Source organism: Scatophagus argus, chromosome 2 (genome assembly GCF_020382885.2).
Source record: "Scatophagus argus isolate fScaArg1 chromosome 2, fScaArg1.pri, whole genome shotgun sequence".
Classification (NCBI taxonomy): Eukaryota; Metazoa; Chordata; class Actinopteri; family Scatophagidae; genus Scatophagus; species Scatophagus argus.
The window spans coordinates 18,277,911-18,303,503 of record NC_058494.1 but is presented as its reverse complement, the minus strand read 5'-3'; the positions used below and the strand labels follow the sequence as shown (position 1 = coordinate 18,303,503).

At 40.1% G+C, this 25,593-nt stretch overlaps 1 protein-coding gene and 1 long non-coding RNA gene across 4 annotated transcripts in view; one reads left to right on the top strand and one right to left on the bottom strand.

Moving 5' to 3' along the window:
* Positions 1–17,881, bottom strand: part of nr3c2 (nuclear receptor subfamily 3, group C, member 2) — a 76,134-nt gene extending 58,253 nt beyond the window's left edge. Inside the window, exons 1-3 of one of the 2 annotated variants that reach the window (XM_046415474.1) lie at positions 17,635–17,881; positions 17,474–17,512; positions 13,453–15,273 (exon numbers count right to left, since the gene is read on the bottom strand). In XM_046415474.1, the coding sequence (XP_046271430.1) occupies positions 13,453–15,254 (1,802 nt within the window). In that variant the 5' untranslated portion in view covers positions 15,255–15,273; positions 17,474–17,512; positions 17,635–17,881. Of the gene's footprint in view, positions 1–13,452; positions 15,274–17,473 lie in introns of both variants that reach the window. The other variant, XM_046415483.1, reaches the window with a different exon arrangement.
* The window catches only part of LOC124073327, a 103,362-nt gene that overhangs the window by 48,683 nt on the left and 29,086 nt on the right, over positions 1–25,593 (top strand). The window contains exons 4-5 of one of the 2 annotated variants that reach the window (XR_006845666.1): positions 3,775–3,893; positions 11,624–11,707. This is a non-coding gene — a long non-coding RNA (uncharacterized LOC124073327). The remainder of the gene's footprint in view (positions 1–3,774; positions 3,894–11,623; positions 11,708–25,593) is intronic. The other variant, XR_006845667.1, reaches the window with a different exon arrangement.

Sequence of the window (25,593 nt, the reverse complement as noted above, 5' to 3'; positions counted from 1 at the left end):
GTCTTTTTTATAACAAATTCCCTCTTTATGTCTCAACAAACAGTGTTTGCTTGCTGAGCCCTGACAGCTGGATACCCACTTGATTTAACTAACTCTGGCTTTTGGTTCCTGACTTTCATAGGTAATAAAGGTGGTGTAGTCTACAGTGTAGCACTAAAAACAAACTGCTTTAAGGCCGAAAGGAAGAAATGACTGCAGCTTCTTAGAACCCTTTCAATGAACACATGACACGAGAGTATTGTAGTAAGGTAGACTTTAGACTTTAAAAAAACCTAACCTGTCCTTTAATTAAATTGTCCATTTTATAAACATTTACATAATTAGAAAGTATGTTATGTTATGTGTTTGTTTTGAAAACACATAACTTTCCCAACTGTTTTACTCTAAATCTAATTTTGGTTATAAACAGGGAAAAAAAAGGTATTTAAAGCCTAACCGCCACGTCAGACTAAAACAATGCACCAGATAAACCTGAATCATAATAGACATTACATGTTATGATGGCTCCTCCTTTATTATCTTTGCCTGGGTTGCCAACAGATTAATCAAGGTGTGAACATGCACAAACTCTCCTGCTTTGCAGAGACTCAAAAATCAAAGCGCAATGATACGTCAGCATTTCATTTGCCTCAAGGTCCTGCAGCTGGCCAAAATGAATAAATGAGAAAGTTCTTGCTTAACATTAAAACCCCTAAAAAAGCTGCAGAATGTCTCCATTTCTAAAGACAGTGAAACAGGCAGCTGTAGCCAAGTCAGAGGAAGGCAGGAGAAACAAAAAGCAGACACTGAACAGGGGAATGTTTGCTTTTGCCAGGCACAGTGTAGTCAACTCTACGACGACAATGACCAGATCTGAGTATTTCTCTGAGCGGTGAACAGTGCTGAGCTGACGCCATCGTGGTGTCCTATCAACAGTATGACAGTGTTGTCCTGTTGAACTTGGCAAATTTCTTTGTAGTCAGGCCAAGTTCCCAAACATTTGACCACATGCAAAGTCAAGTGTACGCAAAATGATCAGAAACAAATGCCGCCCACCATTAGAACGAAGTAGCAGCTGCCAAGTCACCATCTCTCTAGATCTGCTACTATCCTGAAATAATGACTATAAATAATGTGATATTTCTTTAATACATGAAGGCACAGTTATTTTCAAATTTAACAAAGAAGGGATAAAAAGATGCCTTTAGTTTCATTACATCTCATTATCATTTGAAATTTATTCATACTACTACTAGTTTTTCTATACCTTACTTTTTAGCTTATTGTACATTTAACAAAATAATCTTCTGAAATGTTTAATTTTGTTTAAACCCAATCTGATTTTGGTTACATACTGAATTACAAACTGTCTGACTCTGAACACCAGCAGTTTCCCATATTCTACTACAGAAAGATTTCAGTCGGTAATGAAAATGTATTGAGGTTTGATGCTGCCAATACTTTCAATAGTGGCTTGTATTTTCAGTGAAAACTGTTGAAATAACAGTTCACACCAAAATCAAAAATAAATAATTTTCCTCTTACCTGTGGTGCTATTTGTCCCCCTAGATTGTTTTGGTGGTAGTTTGGAGATATTGGTTGAAATGTCTGCTTCTCTCAAATATAATGGGAACTAGATGGGACTTGACTTGTGCTGCTCAAAGTGCTGATAAATAGGCTACATTTGAAAAACTCAAGAACAATGTCTCCACCCAGAAATCATGACCTGGCTACATTAGTAATAATACTATAATAATAATAATAACAGTAATAATAATAAAAATGATAATCTACAGATGGCTGCAGCCAATATCTACAAAACTCAGAAATTCACACCAATACAACCTACATGGATTTGGATTAAACTGTCCTTTCAATAATGTTAATCCAAAGTAATAAAAACATCAATAGTATTTTAAGCAGCACTGACTAATTTCAGTTAACCTCCCATCTCAAAACCAAGACAAGTGAAACAAAACTGCGTGGTTAGACCCAATCTGAGGGAAGAAAAGATCCTTTTTGTGTGCACGTAATTTGAGAAACGAACCCTTTACTATACCTTCCAATTATATTACACATCCTGCTAAACATGTTCCCCCTTTGCAAGGCAAGAAAACGACGGCTCCAACTAAGTTCAGAATGATAAAGCATCTTTTACTTGAGCTGTCACTTGATCCTCCTTTTACCCACTGGGTCTTTGTGTCATGGCACACATGATTTGTGTGCCTGGAGACATTGGATTCTGTATAACAGGGATTCCTTCTTTTACAGATTTCAATAAATTCTTCACAAAACACACAAAGTCATTCGGTTTTTCAACCCCACAGCACAGCAGGAGGAGACGACCAGTTTTCTAGGTCACAGTCAAGATGGCCATTTTTAAAAAATTCTACATTTTCAAGGCTAACCCATGTGTGTGAACATGACTGGGTGTTACTGGGATTTGAACATGGGAAGAAAAAAAAAAACCCAAAAAAAACAGGTATATATTTTTTCCAGAACACAGCCACTAAAGGCTTTGAGTGTAAGATATACTGTAGAGTAGAGTTAGCTACTCTTTGGTTAGCTTTGTTATATCTACTATGTCATCTGCAGTATCTGAGTGACATATTTAATAGAAAACTGCTCTTGCTACACATGCCACCCAATTTAGATAAATAAAACATTAATAATAGTAATTTATTGGCGTTAAAAATAAAAGTGTTATTTCTGAAATAACATCTAGACAGCAGAGCAAAAAGACATATTAAATAAAAAAGAAATTACTGAAATTACTAACTGCAGCATTAATAGCCTCCAAACCAAAAAAAAAGCCTGCAAAAAAAAAAAAAAAAGCTTATTTTCTTCTCACAATTTCCCATTCACTTAACACATAATTTCTCACTGTTCACTCGGGCTTCTGGGGAATGAAGTTATCAACAAAGTTATTAATGTTTTAAGCCACAGTCGATGACAGCGCTTTTCTGAATCACAGGCTCTGCTGACGTCAAAGTTTTTCTGGATGTTTGTTGTTCATCGTGTGTCTGTTGTTTGTTTGTTTGCTAATATAGAAAATGAAGTGTTCTTTGAAAGAGCCCAGAACAGAAACACACATCCTTTACTTCACTTCAGCCAACTATGCATAACCTACTTAAGGAGCCTTTTTAAGCTGAACAATTAAAACTTCTTGAAATCTTCCTTCTTTATGACATTGTTTCCATGAAAGCCCTGGGTGTAACCCTCATCACTTTAACATGAATTCTAGGGCAAACGTTAAACATGAATGATAAAGGCACGCCTTGTTTGCTCAGCCAAGTGTAAGTGAGCGAGTCGAGATGGGTCCTCTCCACATCCTCCCCCCCAAAAATGAAATATAGATTTCATTGCTTTTTATAGCTCTGAATGAATAATGTCCAACCAATGAATTAGACATCTGCCTGCGTTTAGCTCAACAAACAATTCTTTTTTATTTATGACAACAGCGACAGGCTCTTATGACCAGTTAATCTTTGTAATTTGTGTTGTAATATGTACATATTTTCTTGTAGTCTCTTCTTATTACTGGCACCAGCATGTTGCTATATCATCTCAGAGGACAGTGCATTTCATTTCAGTTCTACATCTCACAAAACCTATCTACAAAGCATTGGTAATTTTAGACTTTTTAGGGGTGGTTAAGCACGCCTAAATTTCATCGCAACACCCCTAAAAAATATAAATAAATCTTAATAAATCTTTATTATTTCCATTTACCCACCAGAGAGAAATATTATATTTAAGTTATTTACCTAATCTATGTTTTTTGTTTCATTTCAGCTCATTGTGAATCTGCTTTGGGGTGTGCAGATTTGCGCTACATTTCGCCCCTCTCGACTGTGGGTGAGGCTTAGGGTTATCGCTCCACCGACAGGGGGATCGGAGCAGACTATACACAGGTGAAGATGAGTTTCACAACACATTATGTCACTTACTTTATGACTCGTTATTCAAAGAGGGAGAGAGTAGGATGGAGAGAAAGAAAACAGAAAGAGAGAGAGATGACAGGAAGAACCAGGTGAGAAAGTGGACAGAGAGTGAATTGAAGATTGTTTTAGTGGAAAAACTATGGACTAAGAAATTTCATTCACAAAGGAATTTTAAATGCATGGGGGCTGAGCCCCCCTCAAGGTCTGAACCTTGAGTCGCCCCTGCTACAAAGCCCATTACTTATCCGATCTTTAAGACTAACTGTGGGAGATCTCCAAGAATACTTGCTGCATGCCAGATAAACAAAGCACTGCCTTTCAGCTGCAGTATTCCACACAGAAACACACTATAAAAATCGGGGGCATTCATGACCAAACAGAAGCTTGCGCTATGCTATGTTACAGCTGTGGTATTTAGTTTCCATCTCCTTTATGCAACTTGTTAATGACCTCAACAACAGAGAGGAATGTCAGCGGTAGGTAATAGTGAGCAGATCTTCAACTATAGGACTGGTCTAGCGGAAATCTGGCCCTCTGTCACCAGACTGTGTTTCAGGAAGAAGTTCAAATGAGGACAAGACGAGCATTCAAATCCCAGGAGCCCTGGCCAGCAGTAACCACACTTTTATTGGGGTGTCAATTCCGGCCTAGAATTTGTGCTGCTGTTGTTGGCGGCTGTGTTGTGTGTGTGTGTGTGTGGCCGCGTGGCTTTGCGTGGGAGAGGAAGAATGGAGACTTTTAACATGGTTCTATTCTGTGCAACAAAAGCATCCGATCATTGTGCCACCCAGTATCATCTTGGTTCTTTTAAAAAGATTGCATCCACTGTAGGCATTTTCTCCAACGCTCCATACCACAAGGTAAAAAACCTTCATTCATGCAGTTGGTAAACAAAACTTGTTTTCACTGTGCCCTCATGGTTATACATATTAAGATAACATTGTTGGCTATTTAGATCAGATCTGCTGCTTCTTTATGTTTTGGATATAAGCTTAATTTCCCTTTTTGTAAAATGTAAGGAAGAAAAAAAAAACGACTGATAAGCAAGAAATCAAAATCAACCAAATCTTTTCGTTACTGTAGTTCCAGCAGGAGAGCTGCCAGAAAAATCAAATCTGCTCCAAAAGTCAAAATGGTGATGGAGATGAGAGTAGCATTTTAGCAGTAGCATTTTATCTTTACCTTCCTGGTAAAAGCAACATATATAAATTTTTAGTTTAGCATGTGGAAGAGGCTGTAATCACCATGTTGACATATTGTCAAATCTAAAAAAATGTATTCCTGTATGACATGTAACACCTTTGATTGTGTATGATAATCATCTGGTAGCTCCAAGTCTCTAAGAATTCTTCAACCTTAGGCAATTCCTTATGAACAGAGTTGCTCAACTAGTCTGTCCATCACTGAGAATCCCATCGATTCCAACTGAGGAAGCTCACAATGCCAGTTAGTGTCCATTTGTTGGGCTACAAAACCCAGAGAAAATTTAAAAAAAGACTTTGTCCCACTATGAAGACTATGAAACGGCATTAACTGCATGACAGCATTAAGCTAGTTCTCTGCAGAACAGTGTGAAAGTATTGCTAATATAAGATCACCGTCAACTATAAATCTCTGCATAATCTAAACAGTCTTGTGCAACTTATTAACTTCTTGCATCATGCTTCCATTTAACTAGTTTATGTAATAAAAACCTCTGAAGCACATTTTAAGTCCTTGGGCCCTATTTAAAAGCTCTCTAGTGCATGGTCTTAAGTGCATGGCACAAGGGTGTGTCCACCTCCCTTTGGCTTATGCTGGACATAACAGAAATTAAACTAATCAGAGTCATCTCCCCCCTTCCTTTTAAATACCTGGTGCCTGCACATGGCACATTGCCATTTGAACAGCAGCACTTGTCTTCACTAAGGGACAGGTATGCGGTCCTTGGCCAACGGACCCCCTGCCTCTGTTGTCTCCCAATCCTCTGTCCCATCTGCGTGTTCCTGTCTTTGTGTAAAGATGCACAGATCGCAGTCCAGAGATCAAATTTATTATTTTGTTTAATAGCGGGTGGAATGCAGGTGGATGAAATAATACATGTTTAATGGGGAAAATATTAACTACATTTCCTCTAGTGATCCACCAGCAGCAGAAACAATGTGTGTATCCCCACTAAGAGAAACACTGTGCACATTTCACCTGGAAAGTGCATGCTGATTAATATCTAACTATATAGCAAAGAATATCTCTCCGTCTTTCTGTCCATCTGTCTTTCTGTAAGTCTTCCAAATACCTCAAGAACCATTCATCTGATTGATTTCATACTTGACTGGTGTATTTCTGAGGCCCCAAGCAAGTGCAGTGTTGCCTGTGAAGTAGTTTGAATGAGCTAAAACCAATAAATAACTGGAAATTATTACAGTTTGACTGTAGTTTCTATTTTAAACAGCACAGATTTTTTAGTCTTTACAGCAGGAAACTTAGACCATTTGCATGCATTGTAAATCACATCATGTGATGGTACTCAGCCAATCAAATCTCAGTGCCTTTTGATAGCAAAGATGACTGCATTTAGTCATACAGCTATTAAAAAACGGCCCACAATCATCTGAAGCTGGAAGGGAGCATTTTAAACAGACCCAACAATATAGTGCTAACAATATAGTGCTCTGTAAGCTTTACACGTTGGGTATGGGCTATTATACCAGTACAATATTAGAACACTTAAAGCAAAAGAGCGCGAAAAGAGGGTGAAAATGAAAACTGCATTGGTCAAAAACTGGCAATGAGCTACTTTATGCTTTATGTAAGCTCTTCACTTCACAGCCAAGGTCTGTGACGCTTTTACCTTAACCAGGCATTAATTTTTAAGGATAAATTCTTTTATTTGTAGAACAGCAAACAGTAGAATTTCTGTAGCCCTTACAACAGTACCAATACTGCAACCTCCAATCCACCTAAACACTAAGTGACTGGCTGCCCAGACAAACTGGACTCTTTTGGGCTTTATATATTAATTTTTCATTCAGGTATTCCATTCATTTACATTTTTTCCAGCCGACAATAATGATTTTTTTCCATGCATAGACAGTCAGCCAATTCACAAAAGATTGTAAATACTGAAAAATAATAATCATAATTTGGTGTAACAATTTGTATATTTTTTAGAAGTAGGAATGGTTAAAGGCAGTAGAGTGGATTTGAAATTCTGCAACAGCACCAACTGTTTTTACTCTTGAACTCTATGCACAAATTTGGCTATTTTTTGCTTTGGGGAACGAAATAATATTCACTACTCACTATTGTACTGGACTGTTGCATTGAAAGTTTGAACTGCCAACGAACCCAGTACAAAGACAGTGTTATTCATGTGCTTGTCCCAAAATGCTATGATAACAGTCGAGAAGCCATTGTAAGCATATTTTAGCACATATAAAACATATAAAATGTTACACTTTTGTCTTGTATAACACATATTAGTAATGAGTAGATCACAGTTATGTCCGCAGGCACTGCAGTTAATTTGCAGTTTGGGTGAACCGGGTCATAAAAATTAACAGTCTGATTAACAGCAGATGGCATGTGGGTGGGTGACATAATACATTACTGAAGAAAATATACATATATTTCCTGCACTGATCCCCCAGCAGCAGAAACAGCAACAAAGTGTGTCTCCCCATTCAGAGACGTTGTGTACATTTACGCACAAGGCAGAGCAGCTTAACTTCATTGATTATTTAAATCTCCCAACACTCCTACTGGATCAGTCAAGATCTAATGCTAATAAATGCTGTGTAAGCTCATTCAGAGCTGGCAGAAAAAATGTATTTCTGTTTCCTCTGGAGAGTTTGCTCCATCCTTTCAAGCCTCAACCGCAGAGCTTGTGGTCTTCTTACTTTTGTTTCACCTCACTGACTAGCAGATCAGCGCAAGGCGAACAAAACCAAGGCGTGATGTAGCCAACTAGATGGCTATGCAGTTTAGACAAATTACTTCACACGGGTCTTCCTGACATATTGTATATATAATTATATATATAATTATATATACAATTATAATATAATTGTATTGCATACTGTAAACAATGCAATGTGAGTCGAGTTCATGGCATGGCAGTAAAGGAGCTTGTACAAAAAAATCGACATAAGTGATATGGGAACAGTTTGGCTTTGCAGCGTTGGACATTTCCCAAGGCAAAGTTATCTGTCAGCTTTGTCGAGCAATAGTGGACCCCTCTGCCGGTAATACAACAGCCGTACCTCTGAGCTATACCTGAGTCCCATCATCCATTTTATCAACGATTGGAAGCTGAAGACTGCTTGTCTTCAAACTAATTACTGCATGAACCACCGCACTAATTGTTCACAACTGAAAGGAAGAATTAAAGTTTGAAGTGAAGAGCTAATGACTTCCATGAACACACAGAGCAGCACAAGCATGCTCAAAGCACTGCAACAATCTGCCTTCACTGTGGATCCCTGCAGTGCTGCAGATCTATGAAGCTATGCAGAAGATACACTATATAGACAAAAGTACTGGGACACCTGACCATTACACCAACAGGGACACTGCATTCTAAATACATAGACAGTTTTGTAGCTGTAACAGCTTCCACTCTTCTGGGAAGGTGTTTCTGTGGTAATTTTTGCCAATCCATGCGATAGAGCATTTGTGAGGTCAGACACTGATGTTGAACAAAAAGGCCTGGCTAGCAATCTCCATTCCAGTTCGCCCCAAAAGTGGTCAGTGGGATTGAGGTCAGGGCTCTGCATGAGCCAGTCAGGTTCTTCCACACCAAACTCATCCAACCATGTCTTTATGGACTTTGCTTTGTGCATTGGGGCACAGTCATGCTGGAAATGATAAGGGCCTTCCCCAAACTGCTGCCACAAAGTTGGAAGCATAGCATTGTCCAAAATGTCTTGGTATGCTGAAGCATTAAGATTTCTCCTCACTGGAAGTAATGGGACCAGCCCAACCCCTGAAAAACAGCCCCATACCACACCTGAATTCAGTTATAAACAGGGGTTTCCCAATAATTTTGTCTATATAGTATTTTGTGTGTATACAGTGTATATTGTGTTTTAACAGTGGAATTTAAATTTTTACCATAAGCAGTGCAAAATCCTGCAACTAACACAGTGTTTGATCAATCACCATTAATAGCATCTACTTGATGTCACACAATTTTTGCTGCAGGGTACTTTTGCATTGTTAATTTAATATTATGTGCTGTACTGTACATGCTATCTTACTGTAAAATACTGTGACCAGCTACAGCATTCTTCAGTGAGCTATCAGTTATTCGTCACAGTGAAAAACATGACATTTTCACCCAGTGTCCTCTCAGTCCATCACAGTCTAAAGAATAAATACCGAGCGCATGACAACTTTAACCCTCAACCAGATGAACCCAATTTATTCATCAGTTGTTCATAATTCTTGTCCTCCAGGGTGTATTATTTTTCTCAGTGTATATGCTGTTAGTCCCATTCATTCCTCGGTTTCAGCACACATAGAGTAAGCTAAAGATGGTCTGTGTGTTTTTTTTTTCCAAAACTACCCGACATTTATAAGGTTTTATTAAATCAAGTAAGTTACAAAATGAAAGAAGAGTGACACGAATATAAAAATCATGAACCTGCTACTTGGAGTTTGTCAGCACATACAGCATGCTTTAAATCAAATTTAGCACAGTTTAAGATACAATATGTGTGCAGCTAGACCTTAGTTGTATATTATGCTGAGTTCTGAGTTGTACTTTTTTTTCTTCTTCTTGATTTCATTTATTTTTACACATTTCACTTGGTCGCCTGTCACCATAACTTCAGGGAGAGATTCGAGGAGTGAGGAAGGAAGTTCACGAACACAACCAAAACTTTCTAACATTGCTTTGCCAGTGAACATTTCTGCCTGAGTCACATCAGAGAGATTCCCCTCAGCAGTGGTGGTTGTTTCACAATGAAGAAAACAATGATTCCAGCCTACTTATGTCTTTTGTTGTTATTTTAAGACCCCAAGCAGCAGGAACAACATCCTGTGTATTTAAATGATTGCATTCTTCATTTAATAACTACTGTACATTGAATGTTTGATAGATGGCATGTGAGAACTAATACTTGCATGCAACAGAAAGACATCTTTGTCAGACTATTAAGTCTGCTGTGTAGACAGCAGAAACCCGCAGCAATTCCCCAACACATTCACCTGTAACATCCTTCTCACAACCCAAACAAGCAGCTGCCCGCTTTATAGTCAGGAACCCATAATGCATTGGGAGCCCCTGTGCATGCCTGGTGTAGGGATTTAATTGGATATTAGTATCCAGCAGTGTCTGAATTAATCAAATCATTTCCATCCATTAATTTAGTCGAGGAACATACAATTAAAGCCCTATTAGCACGCTCTCAGGAGTATGCCTTTTCATCCCTCTGCAGAACATTGAGAGTTGGCCAGAGTCCAGTGTAAAGCATTCTCCCTGCTTGAATCTAGTACTTCCTTGTGATGGGCACTCTGTTGATCTACAGCAACTGGCTGCAATCTTAAAGCAAGGAGACTGTGAGCCTATAGTTTTAGTAAGTTCTCGGTGTTAGTTCTCACAAGGCTGTAGGAAAGACTAGAAAAATTAATGAGAGCTTATCTAAATGGAAAAAAATAAATTTTGGTTTTTCTTTTGAGTCCTTATGAAATATATGTCAGATTATAAAATTTTCAGGTCAGAGGGCTGGCAAGTTTTAAAGTAATTCTATTTGGTGAAGCGTTACTGTGTAAACCAGCACAAAAATGCCCTAAATAGGGTGAAAAGAGATTTGGAGATTTAGGAAGGGAGCAAACATAATCCAGTGCACTAATGTAGGTCATTTTACAATAATTTCCATATTTATATACTTCAGACAAAGAAGATTTCTTTCATACTAGAATTCAAACTATAGTGCAAAGCTTTTTAAGTATTCTTCAAGAGAATAAAAACAGGAATTAAACATTTTTGTTCTAAAGATATTAAAAGAGAAAATGTTAGCATCTAAACCTCCCATCACACATAATGCACCTTTCTAGCCATCTAGTTTGTCTAAGGATTAAGTTTAAATCAAACATCACATTTCTGGTTAGTGCGACTTATTTTTTTCCCTTCCTCCTCGCCTGTGAATCTGAGTTAAAATGTTTTCGCACAAAGTAATCCAGACTGCTCAGATGAGCAGCCATTTTTAATTAAAACCATTTACAGAGGAAACCGAAGTGAGAGAAAAAAATTGCCAAGGGATTTTACACTCTGTCATCCAAGGCTTCAGCGGATCAAAGAGTTTTAGTTGTGCTTTTTAATGGTTACGTAACATTTTTGCCTATGAAATATTGGGCCCGGTTGCCATACAGTCAGCCCAGTGCCTGACAGTACTACAGATTTCCTCCAGTGCACTTTCAGACTTCAGGGAGAATACAATAAGCTTGTGTTTATGTCTAAGTATAGCTGTCAATCAATACAACACTACTGGTGTAAGAGGACACTAGAAGTAGGCAGCAACCTAACCAAAACTTTAGAGTCTTACATTCTGCCTAAGACATTTCTGTATGTATACTGTATGTATGTTTGTATGGGCGGGTGGTTCATATGCATACATGTATGTATATATGCATATGTGTGTTTGTGTCTGTCTGCTTCCCTGCCTGTCTGGCTGGCTTCCATGTGGCCCACCTCTTACTGTCATCCTGTCTGACATTAGGGCTAAGCTGGATCTCATTAGGACCAAGGTGGCAGTGATCCCGTCAACATCGCTTTGCCTCCTGCCATATGGGTCGCCTCCAAGGTAACAGGGCTGTATCAGTCTCCTTAGAGCTGCAAGGCTTGTTATAGCGCGTACACACACACACACACACAAATGGAATATCTACTCTCTAGATGATCATCTAGTATTCATATAAAGCTAAATAAACACGCCAAACAGAGATGACATGAAAAATACTAAGGATAAGATTAGCAAACAAACACAGACATATATATACAACATGCTTACTTTATATGTTTACTATAGGACATACAAAAATATCACAAGGACAATGAATGTGTTGTAGTTTTTATGAGCTATGAATTAGGATAACTTTTTAGGAATTAATCTGGTTCATATCTTGTTGAAAGCAATGACCATCATCATCAGCGATGTTTTACACTGTATTTGGAAGCTACAGAAAAGCAGCCGTTTACAACGTGATTATACGGAAAGGAAACACTGAGAAACTGACTTCTCCCCAGTCTGTTCCTCCAAACTTGTCCCTGCAATTTAGCTGAAAGCAGAAAATGAAAATAGACAACTGAAAATGGCTGAGCAATCAGTGAGATCTGCGAAGTTGGTTTCCATGAATTCAATCAGGATAAACTTTTGATCTAATACATCTCCATTTTGAGATTCTGCGCAACATCATCTCTCAAAGTCAGTCTGGAATTGTCATAGTCGAGTCAGAGTCAAACATGGCAGAGCAACAACTCAGCAGCAGCTGCTTGACTACTGTACTTCGGTTACAGCAAGCATCTGACTGCCAAATAAACAAGAAGTCATGTATGACTTTATTTTGTTCTTCTTTGCACCAGCTCATAAAAACTAAATTTATCACATCCATTAACAGATGATAGCAGTGTATTTTATAAGAACACCAACACAGAATATGCAGTAAAAATGCATAAAAATGACATCACACCCAGACAGGGGATCGGAAACCTTTTGAAATGAACAGCAGCACCTCTCACTGTTACGTGAATATACGTTCTGGTCTCATGGTCCAGATTATGGCTTTGATATTCCCTATTATTAATCGCCTTGATGATCATTTACTCTTTCAGCTTCACATGCAACTGGGACACCAGAATACACTGGAAGTAAAACAACTGTGTCAAAGTTGCACATTGCCAGATCCACAGCTATTATACTTTTTTTTTTTTTCCTTTTGGCGTGCTTGCTTTGTTTCAACCCCGACCCTTACAAAAGCGACGGTTTATTTCATCAGTTTGGCAACAAAAGCATGTGATCAATCATTGATAATTTATGATGCAGCCAATGGCACAGGGCCTATAAAAACAGATATTTGCATTACAAAACTTCTTAGCTGGACCTCCTGATAACAGACCGATAAATTTTGTTGTCGTACATACACGCAGGCCCATGATTAAGAGCTAAACTTTGCCTCTGTGTGTTACAGTAGGACACAGGGCAGCGCTAGCAGAGATGATGTTGTGATCACATACTACTATAACAATGACCTGGCTCCTGTCCTTTCATTCCTGTTCCCCCCAGCCAGCATCCCGCTGCCTTTCCCAAGCCCTACTGTTGTTATTATTTTTGTGCTATTCAAAACAAATGCCCTAAATCAGTTGTGCAACAGTATGAGTATGACTGTAACAAGCTTGTCTCTAAAAAGACAGACTGTTACACAGGTATAAATTTAGGAAAAATTAAAACAGTTTCTTTCTATAAAACTCAGATAGAACATTTATCACATCTCAGAAAACAGCAGTTTTTAAGCTGGAGATCTGATAGAGATACATTTTCATTAGCCTTACCTGTCTGTGATGCAGGTCTGACCGGGGTATCCCTCACCTCTGGTCGTCAGCGACCCCTGTGACATGCCTGGCCGAGATTTCCACGATTCCATTAACGCCGTTACGGGCGAAATTAGATTCAACAAAGGGTTGGACTGGTCCCTCATATCATGCCGCGTGAAAGACATTGTTCCTTGCGCTCCAATCTGGTAATGGAATGAATGTCCACCGGAATTAACTCCAACAATGGCCGATGTGGGCATGCTGTTATTCTCTTGGTAATAGCTGCCGTCAGTGGACTCCTGCTTAACCCCTTTAGACAGGACATTGTTGGAGAACACATCGGTCTCAAAGTTCCCATTCATAGAGGAGACAGGGGCTCCTAAGATACCAGAGAGACTGTATTCATCAATGTTATTCCTCAGGGACAAATAGGTGGTCTCAGAGGCAGGAAAGAGACCAAGAGATGGTGACTGCTCGCCATAGGGTTGCTGGTTCATACATCCCTCGTTTTTGTTTGGCTCACTCTTAATCTGTGTGATGAAAGGTGTGCTACTCGCATTACATTTGGAGCTGCCTAAACACATGCTCCTGAAGTCAGTCCCAGGCTCATTCTTAATATACTTAACCATGCCCATCTGGTCCAAGCCAACACTGAACACCTCACCATCCACCATCTCTACTTTGGGGAATTCAAAGTTCTTGAAGTCCACATCTCTGGTTAGACCTGCTGCTTCTGGGCTGTTAGTGTCATTCTGCACCAAACCCAGTCCACCAGCAGGACTGGACACTGGAAACCCACCTAAGGAGGGGTTTTGTGGGCTGCTGACTGCCATGGTGCCCCCTATGGCCGGACTGGAGATGGAGGGCCTTACTGTGTGGCAGTTGTTTGCGGTGCTGGTGCAGCTGCCACCTGTGGGGCTGGAGACAGATGACTTAATATTACAGGTAGTGCTGCAGGACGGAGGCGATGTCACACTACTCATACTCTGAGGGCTGGACATGGGGGACCTCATGACGTTGAGTGGGCTGGTAAGCGGCGGTGAGCCCACTGTGCTGGACTCTACAGGGCTACATGTGGCTGAGTTCCTACGGTTCATGTTGGCCAGAGTTGTGGCACAAGACGTCTGGCTTACAGGACTACTGACGGATGAGCACACTGGTCCAAAGCACATAGGAGGACTGGTGGTTGATGACACCATATTGTTGCTGCCCCCAGGGCTAGAGATGGAGCTGGAGGTCTGGGGACTGCAGGAAAGAGATGAGACTAGCACTGAAGCTGAGCTAACTGGCGTCCCAGTAGTGCATTCTCTAGGAGTGGAGTTGGGTTGCTGGAAACCAAATGGCTTTAACTTGGAGCTCTTTGTCGAACCACACTGGGTATCCTCTAGCGACCGCCCACACACGGGATACATCTTCCCAGGGCTGGTGCTGTCCCCTTGCTGGCTAAATGCAAAGTCTCCCTCCCTGGCAGCATTCATGTACAGGCCCATAGACTCAGCCACGGTCTTGGACAGCTCCTTGGAGTCCATTTCCTGCTTTTGACCGTGAAGAGAGTTGTTGAAGTGTGAGAGAAAAAATGGTGGGTTCTGGCTGAGCCGGAGCATTGGCTGCTCCTGCTTCTTAGTATTGTTGTCTTTGCAGTCAGTGGCTGGGCTTCCATCAGGGCAGCTAACATTGACAATATCCATCAGGATGTCACTGCTGGTCAGACTTGAATCCTCTGTACTGCAGCAGTGCTCCATGGTGCTGGGGACCTGCAACCATCTGTTCTTTTCTGTATCACTTCCATCAAAGAAACTTTGGTATCTTTTGGTCTCCATTGCTGGCTCATTGATTCACCTGGTAAATCAGGAAAAGAAAAAATAGAAAAGATTGAGGAACATTCACAGTATTTGTTAGAGTCCAGCCATCCCAAAATATAAGTGTCGTTACGTCTGGAGCCTCCCATGGCTGGCAGGGGTCAAACAAAATCTTCATCTATTCCTACCATCTGAGAACGTCAGGGAACAGAGGATTAACTTTTGTACAACTTTAAGTCCAGTTCTGACCAAGGATTCACAAAACAACAAAACCTGTTTAAAACACTGCAGGGAAAATTTCCAGTGGCGTGAACTGGCCTATCTCAGCTCAACTCAAGCTGGCTAGTGAGCCTTTGACTCAGCTTGTCAAGTTGCCAGTGGCTGGTTTTAGAGCGTAAGGCACGTCATCTGTTTCCACAGCTAATCAGCGCCTCGTAGCGAAGTCAAACTGTCAACTGTTGGAAAAGGCAATTTTGGACGGGCGAAAGACAGGATAACCTCATCAGCAATGAAATTTAAATTTACTGTTTAACGCTTACTGCTAACCTTTTCCTCTGCAGCACTCACATTCAACGTCATGAATTAGTATGCTTAACTTAATAACTTAGCTGAGGCTAACAGAACCTTTCTGCAGCACGGCTACGTGCGCATGGGAATCGGAAGCTTGCTCATAACCCATCCTGGTACATATAGGCATGACGGCACAAGTGGCAAAACTAAGCTTTCTCTGTTAATATAGCACATACCGCCATTTTTTATTATTTTTTTTAATTTTCATCAACTACATTTATCATCAACAGGGACGGGACATCCACATGAGATTTGGCTAAATTTCCCTTTCAGGGTTTATTCTAAGGACAGATTAAAAGCCTCATATGACACAAAATTATTATTATATTTAGGGATATGCTAATGAACCTTAAATCTATATGTTAAATATAGATTTTTCTGTTTTTTTTTCAGTGGACAAAAAAGGCAAAGGAAAAGATGGCTGTGTGACATATCTTATCTATGAGCAACACACAAGAGATTTAACTTATCCTGATATTACATACTGTAGGCTATACTCACTTGCTATTATAGAATATCAAGACAAAAACCCGACTGGTGCTGTGTTAACAATATGTTAAATCTGCAAAAGTCCAGAGCAAGTCTGCACAGTGTTTCTTCTCTCTGATAAAGCAGTTTTATCGGGCACTACAGGAGATGCACAGTCTGATAACATGCATCAAAAGGGTTAACGCATGTACGTGACGTCGTCTGGGCTTTTCGTTTAAATTTCCACCTCTGCTGCGATTCTATTGGACCGCTCAGCCGAGTATCCACCAGCATTATGAGATCATTCATGGATTGGCCTGAAAGCTGTCACTCAATAGTTATTGCTCTTGCAGCCACAACATAGCTGCGACATAACTTGAAATGCTGCTTTTGCGGCCAGAGCAGCATGTGCAAAAGCAACAAAATTAACTGCAATAATCACACGCTTGACGCAAACACATTGCAGTGCGAGGGCTTTGCTTGGAGTGATGTCTGAATATTTACTTCGCATGCCACGGTGCACTCTCGGGAGCAGCCGGGATTTGAGTTAAAGTTATTCAGGTTGCCCGAAAAATATCGTATGCATATAATGTGCACATCCTTAAATATAAAGATGAAAAACAGGGGGGACGTCGGATGGATAAATCCTCCCTCTCGCTCCTGCCATGACTGTCCTGCCTCTGTAGGACATGCAACTCTCTGCAAATCTATTTTGCGTATGCACACAATAAATACTAAAAGGCGATTATTGCTGTGTTGTTGCTGTTTGAGTCAGTTCCTTGCAGTGTGAAACTCGTCTCGTTTACGGCTTTTTTTTTTCTGAATGACAAGGAGAACTGAGCGCAGCATGAAGAAAACATAAATTATGTAAGTCATTTTATTTTTTTAGAATTAATTTGACATCAATATTTATTTAACGGCACTCGTTGTCAGGTGCGTAAGGAACTATAAAAAAACCCACAATTTTAATAAAATTATTGTTTGTAAATAAACTTCTTGGCGACTTTTAACGTGGATTAGACACAAGGCTAACGGTCCCGGCTGAAAGTTCATTTCTCTCCCACAGCAAATGCGATGGGGTGGGATGCAAGTATTCAGTTATCCGACTGAACTGTGAGGAGTTTGCTTTCATTATCATCTCAGACCTAGCGCGAAATTAAAACGTAGCTACCAGTCAAACAGTGAGCTCTGTCCTTCCTTACCTTAATTACGACATTCAGAGTTGCCAGGTGGCCGTGTTGCTGGGCAGCGGTAATCCAGAGGACAGAAAAAGAGACACGAGAAACAAAGTCAATAAATATCAACAAATGTGTGTTGTCTACTCTTCCCAACACATAGTTTTCAGTTTGACAGCTAGACACACAGGAGAAGTCTACTGCGTATAATCCTCCACAACGAGCGGCTGCTCCTGACAGGACGAACGACAGCGACGGGTCGGACGACAGCGGCAGATGATCTCACATTATGGCCGCAATTTTGCAGATTACCGATTCGGGGCCCTGGATAAAAAGAGTAGGCTATTAAAAACAAACGAAGGAGTCCGTCTGACTTGAAGTCAGTGCGACGTCATTCTGTGCACATGGACCCTCCTACTGCAACGAGTGCAACACAAACTCCGAGACGGAGGGGGGGGGGACGGAGGGAGGGAGGTGCAGGGGGGAGGCAGAGGGGAGGGGCTCAGCGCAGGTAGACAGAGCCGGCTGGAAATAGGGCACTGTTCTCTCGGTGCGGTGTTGTTTGAAACGAACTCTCAGCATAAAACTGCGAAGCTGTCTGTATTTATTTATTATTATTATTATTATTTAATTACACCACCCCCCACTCCTCCTCCCAGAACAAGTTTGTTTCATTATTTTTTCATTTGGTACTAAATCCTCTCCTCTTCTTCTTTATGCTGCCCCCCCCCCCCCAGCGTCACCTCTGATAAGGTTTGCTTTAGTTGAACGCGCACGCGCACGGACAGTTTCGATTGGGGGAGACGGAGCGAGAGCCGTCCCAGCCTCTCCTCTCACTTCATATGGATCTTCTAAAAGCCCCTCAAATGTTGATAATAAGAGTCATTCTGCTGGAAGAGTGAAACCAAGTCAGGCTGTTGCCCCGTAACACCATAACGGCTGCCTCCACTAGGTGGAGCAATATTTCTATTGCTGTCTGTGGAGTGGTCAAGATGTCACTTCATTCACTCCATGTCTTAAATATGATCAAGTTCTCTCTTTCATACTCCGAGTGAAATAAAACTTGGAAGTCATGGTCTCAAAAGAGATTTTACAGTTAGTTTGACTGGATTTTTCCTCTCCCTTTCTAGTCAGCCAAACTGTATCTGTCTTTGTTCAACAATCAAGCACCATCACAAGCAAAATGACATGTAGAGAACTGTGCAACAAAACCCAGAGAAAATGACACGTTTGCGGTATGTGTAGGCAGACATTTTTGGATTTTTTTTTTTTTAATTAAAGTAAAAGACATATAATCTGGTGTTTGTAGTTTATGAATTCAGCTATTCAAGTATGCACCAGAAAAGGAATATTGTTTAAACCGAAGAACTACTGAGAGACTAATGACTAAAATAGATATATACTCGCAGTTTGTATATTCAATTCCAAAGCTGTTAGACACAGTCAAGTTGGCATACCATAACTTAGATTAGATCAGTATTCCACACTGATATGTCTCTTGGTGCCCCTCATGAGAGAGCACAATGTGTTTATCTCTGACAGCAACAAAAATGATTCTAACTCTGTCATTTGGACTAAGCTGTTGTTTACATTTTACTGCTGTTATGTCACAGCATTGATGTGTATAGACTTTGATTTTTCCTCCAGTAACAACTGATAATCTGTTTAATCTCTGGAATTGTCAGTCGGTCGAGTCACATTCTGTAGTGCTTCACTTCGCTGCATCAAAGTGTGCATGTGGGATTTATGCTTTGAAAGAGGAACTCTGTGTAGTGGACTGAATGTTTCTCTTCATTGCTTGTCGGGGTTTTCCAAGCCAGCCTGTAGCCATTACCCAAGCGAGGCAGCAGCAGTTATATTAGTCAAAGCCATCCAAGTAACACTGCCCATCTCCCTGATCTGCCTGTTAATCACCCATGAATGGAGGACCTGCTTCAGAAAAAAAAGCAGAACCGAGATATAACCACCCCCATGCATGCAGCTCCCACTTGCCCATTGCACATAATGGGTGCCAGTCAAACACCTCATGAGCAAATTTAATTTAGCTTTGCATCACAGATTTTTTTTTTCCACAGTGACAGAGCTAGAATTTGCAGACTGACAGCAGAACACGACTGATATCAAATCAGTAATAATTGCCTGCCTCACTGGTAAAAGAAATTCAAGACAGCTCCACTGAATCCCACTGAGCTGTCGTTTTAGTCAAATCACTGATAATCACGTTAGCCTGAAAACATTGTGTCTAGTTATAGACACATTGTTAACATATTCATAAAGCATTTTTCTTACAAATTGGCCCTGCCCTGTTAGCTTAACCTAGCTTACCCTACCAGTTCAGCCTAACCACTGCAGTCATTCCAAACTCATAACCTGGATTATCAATCAGTCAGTCAAGTTTCTTTGTCACATATGCAAATGACATACAGTTTGCATTCAGTACAGTCTTTGGGGCATTCCTTTCGGATGAATGAATGCTATGATGACGAGCAGGCCTCCACGACAGTACAGACCCATAGCATAGCATAACAGTAGCTCAGAGAGCCAAAGGCATGGCTGAGAGGTGTGTCATAGGGACAGGTGTACCACCGCGTGTTAACTCTGAAACAAAACACTCGTCAACTCAACAGAAGACCTGTCCCCAAGTTGTACAGTAATCACAGGGGTAGTTTTAATCTGGTTCGTCTCCATAATCCTATCTCGATTGCTTACAGTTCAGCCATTATTCTTGAGGACCATTTTCATCTGAAGTGGTAATGTAGCTGTCTTAGACATGTGCCACATGATTGCTATTCCCTCCTCTTACTCGCAACTTTGACTTGTAAAAATGCTTTAGCATTGCCATTCAACAAGTCATTCTCACAACATATTATTGATTGTTGCTGTAGCCCTTGTGTTATAACATGTTGGCAGTGCTAGGAATGGTGGTGTCAAAATCAAAAATTTAAACCTGCACAGAAATTGCCAGATTGCCAGTGAAATCAAGATGTGCAGATTTTTCACATTTTAAGTTGATATCGTGAACTTGTTGGCAAGGTTTACACATCCAGCAGATATTAGCATTCATTTAGAGTAACGATTTTTCTGTCCAATATTCACTCTTCTTTTAGCTTTGTTTTACTCTCCACCATCTATTGAGGTAAATATTTTTCTATTTACCTGCTAACTGTGTTTAGCAGCTATTTGCTAACATTGACTGTCTGTTGTTTAGTGCTGTCCAGATAGCATACAATCTGGTTTAACAGACCTTTGTGTTGCATCTTGAAACAACACTGATGAGACGGTGAGAGTAAACCAAACCAGTAAATGTTTGCATGTTGTAGGACCAAAACAACCAGTTTGAAGGATGCTAAAACGCTCTGTAGAGGTGAGGGGAGTTAGTGTTCTCTGTGAGTTCATCCCCTCAAGCAAACTTGTCACATACACATATTCATTGATCAGTCGTTACCATAAAAATTTTAATAAAGCAGCCTTACCAGAAATTTTAAACCATTGCTTGTTTCATCAGTTTTACTGTAACTGCTTTTGTCCTTCAACTGTTTTGACCAACTGCCCACTAACATGATAGATTGCTGGAGTGGGATCAAGACACACACATCGTCAGCAACCCCCCGCCACTCGGGCCAGCACTTTTTGTTGTTGAGCACTCATGCTGCATGTGGTACATTTCATGCCTATTTGTGGCGACTTTGAGCCCATCTGTGCAAGTATCACTGGTCCGTTTTTATTGAATGTGTCTGTTTTGCCACAGCAAACCGTTTTCTAGTTAAAGTGTTATTTGATCAGAAACCTGGTCTCATTTAGTTTGTCCGAGGAAGCCTTCAGTACGGCCAGTACATGCTGAAATATCTGGCATATCGACTGAATATCTGTACAGTTGGATGGCAAGTTTCTTCCGTTGAAGGCCAGGGATGGGAATGTATGTTTTTGAATTTCAGTGAGGGTTGCTATGGGAACTAGTATGTTTTGACACCTGAACGCTCGTCAGTGTAGGCAGATTGTAAAAGAAAAGCCTTGGGCTATTGTAAGCATTAATAAAAATGCATATGAACGATTATTTTGAATGAACTTCCTCATATCTATTATGCGTTGACAGAGACTGTATGCAGAATGCAAAAGGAAACAAAACCTCTTTTTCTATCACAATATCATTCTTCAGATATGACTGATATCCTTGTCTCTGCCTTCCTCGATTAATTAAATAGCCACCAATGCTGTAAATTAGATCACGCTTGTGCCTGTTCTTCCAAGTTAAAAAGTTCATACATTATCTAATGTGAAAGATATGTTATTACTTGGACACTAGAGGTCTAATAAATCCAAAATTTAAAGACAGAATGAGTAGAATTTGTCAGTTGCAGCTCAACAATGTATCACCTGCAGCAAGTAAAAACAGATCGAGCATGAAAAACTGTCCAGATATAATACGGGCAATAGTGCAGCTTGAGCAGGAGATAAGACCTTTTTGTTGCTGATGTGATTTCTCCATCTGTAAATGAGTAAGTTAGCATTTTCTGAGGTCAGTTACTGTGTGTCAGCCATGTTTCTACATAGCTGAAGGACAGTTTACTTAGTTGTAATTCCCAGCAGCTCCTGGATTTCCTTACAAATCCTGTCCTTTTGAGGTTATCCGAAGTTAAAGAATGCTGTGGATTATATAAGATGGGCCACATTTCAACATCGTAAATTAGTCTCTCACTGGCCACCTTGACTGCTGACTGGAGGGGAAGCAGAAACCTGGACTTGGTCTTGGTCGATTTTGACCAATTTTCTCTGATTTACAGTTTGAACAAGTGTGTCAGATTTTGCTAAAATTAAAAATACAGTTGGCAAGCAGTTTTTCAAACGACCGACATGTTGCTTGGCTGCTCCACTGATGCACAGAGCAGGTGAGAAAAACTGAAACAATCTGATGTTCACTCCCTCACTCACCAACAGCTCCGCTAATAGTTGGATGACAAGTTAGCCAGCAAGTTTAGCAATGAGTGTAGCTAGCTAATAGGCATAGGAGTAATTGATAATAATAACAATAATGATGTATTTACAACACCTAATCTGTCAAGCAATCAATAAGCCAGTACTAACATATGCTAATTGTTTATGTGACCAGACTTTCAGAATTTAGCAGAGCTTCTTACTGGCTGGAGTCAACATGGACACCCAGAAATGTCCCAACAAGAAAATACATGTTTTTATGAAACAATCTTACTGGCTCTTACTGGTGATTTTAATTAATGCATCCTGAGTTATAATTATAGACAGAAAAATTCAAGTGTGACTGCATCAGTGTGAAAATTTACACTTTACAACATTTCAAATAAAGGCTTATATAACTGATTCCAGATCAGCAAAGAAATTTATTATCATCATCGGTACATGCATGGATAGATTACTTATATTCATATATTATTTAAATGTATGTTATTCATACTAACAAATTTGATATAAAATAAACAGCATGTTATGCAAAGTCATCATGTGTCTCTCGTGAGACTCCGGCAACATAAATTAGGCCACCATCCAGCACCACTTTTGACACAGATTGCTGTTCACCTTAAGCTGCCCTACTGCACGGACAGCACGTATTGTTTAAATGCTGAATGATATGCAGCCAGCCTGCCTCCCTGCAGAAAGTCTCTCGTACTATGTGTACGCCACCTGGGGTTTGTCCATCCTACTTAACCAATGATGACTGAAAACATGTTGATGATTAAATAACATGTTTATCCTCTGTGCAGTCAGAAATACATATTCAGTGGGAACACTGCGTATAGGCTACAGCCTGGCTTCAGATCAGATTATTAACATGCAGAGAATTATCACTAAATGATGTGTTGTTCAACAAAACTGTGTCAAGTACATTATGAATTGATATTCCTGGTGCCTGCTTGCAAACATTCTCCCCATCCTGCAGCATCTAGAAGGCAAGGTAGTGTGAGCTCAGAAGCAAACGATCAGGTTTCACTTTGCACATCTGAGTGTGTTCTGATGTCGAAATCAGCCTGCATTTGATCTTGTTGAAACTTGGAATGGCTTGATAGAACACCTTTATGACTGTGTCGCAGGTTATTCATTTAAAATTCTGTCAGTCCAACCTGCTCAGATGTGTTATCATCAGCAGCCAGTTCTGACATATCAGTTGCCTACCTCTGCTGTGTATTGATGAACCCTGATAGTAAAAACTATGCATGTAATCATGTCTTCCCGAAAACATTTTGTTAAATAGGTGGATCAGTCGGTGGGAGTATTTCCAGCAGCACAAACACTACTGAATGAAATTGGAGGAGTATTGCGGGAACACTACAGGCAGCAGAACGTCTCTATCATCTTCTCACTCTTCCACAACGACACTACTACTACTACGCTACTTTATAGAGTATACAGTAGGCTACAATAAAGTATAGAACTTTATAGGAATTGAAGAGTGTTATAGATCCAAGGTAAAACTGACAGACTGGCAGTACTGAGAGAAAAAGGCACAATTACAAATCTGCTATTTCAGCAACACGTGGATTTGTCAATGCACCACGCAGTACTGATATGTCAGAGCCAGGTCTCCACCAACTCTAAAGTGACAGTAATATATAGCTCTTTAGCTGATAAATGCTCCGCTCTGTTCAGTGTGTTGGGGTTGACCATGTAGGTGCTTAGCTGTTGCTGTTTCCAGCGTTAAGAGTGAACCAGAACAGTAAAACACTTTATGGAGCTGAGGAGAATTGCAGAGCTGAGTGATAATTCACTCTGGGTTTGTCACTAAGGGACCACTTAGACACCATATATGATCCATTTTGTTTACATGAAAAATACTGATTAAAACAGCTTTGAAAGAAAAGGGTCAAAAAGTGTTTCTCACTACTGACATGCAGACATTTAAGCTTCCTTCTCGAGCTGAAGGAGGGAGGCAGGTGAATCCTACAGACAAACAGGACGAGTCACTACAGCAGCCAGAAAAACAGCCAAGCTTGATGTGTCACTCTGTCTGTGGTGAAGTACAGCGATACAGTAGAAAAAGGGAGACCAGACAACAGGAGGGGAGAGGATTAGAAAAGCCACCTTTACTCTCATGCACTGTCTAGCTGTTTGTGTGTCATTTCTAAAGGTTACCTTCTGCTCCTCTGTCTGTCACATACGGTACACACAACCATGCGTACACGCATGTGAGTTCACTGGGAGATAAAGTGTTTGTTGTTGTTTTTTTTTTTAAATAAACGCAGAGAGTGAAGCAATTTGAATCTAAAGCTTTGCTCTAGTTTTAAGCATCAGGGCTCAGCCTATGGAAGCAACTGTGGAGTATATAACAGTGGGTCTCTGGTGACTTTCAGCTTGTGTGTGTGTGTGTGTGTGTGTGTACAGCGTTTCCATATATGGTTCTAAGCTGATAATTTGTGAAAACATACTCTTCTTTACTTCTAACTTCTTTTTTTTTCAGTTTCTTTTTTCCACCTTTGGTTCAACAGACCAATTACAATATGTTAATTTATAACCTATGCAAAGAATAAAATCGCAATCAACAAAATGACAACAACCACTAATAGTCACATGACTTGTACTTGAGTCAGACTCAGCTTACATATGTGATGACTTAAGACTCGACTTGAGCCTTTTAGTTTGAAAATACTTGATAGCTTCCCCCAAGTCCAAAGATTAAAAAGTGTGCTATTTAAAATTTGTTCCATAAATAGGTTGTTTCCCTTTAATTCCTGAATCAGCATCAACATTAACACCACAGGTACAAATTAACACCAGCCAAGTGCCAAATGCTGGTAAACTGCTGGTAGATTTACTCACCGTCTAGTGAGTAAATCTCAAAAGGTCATCCACCACAGTGGAGGATCAGAGCTTGTACCAAAATAGTTATGTAATAAATAACAATGATGAGAGTGTACTACTGTATTTTTCATTGATTTAGGAGTCCGCTGCTTCTGTCCTCTCTGCTGTCTGTCTGTCAGCCCAAAGGGACTTCATGATGCATTCATGCACTTTGGAAACTCTGAAATCTACACTGCTTTGTATGGCAAAGTGTATGGTGCATTGAAGTGCACCCTGTAAACTCAGAGATTTATAAAGCTGTACTTTAATGGCCACAAAGGTCGCTTAAAATGGGAAAAATATTTATCTATTTATTTATTTATTATTATGTATTAAAAATA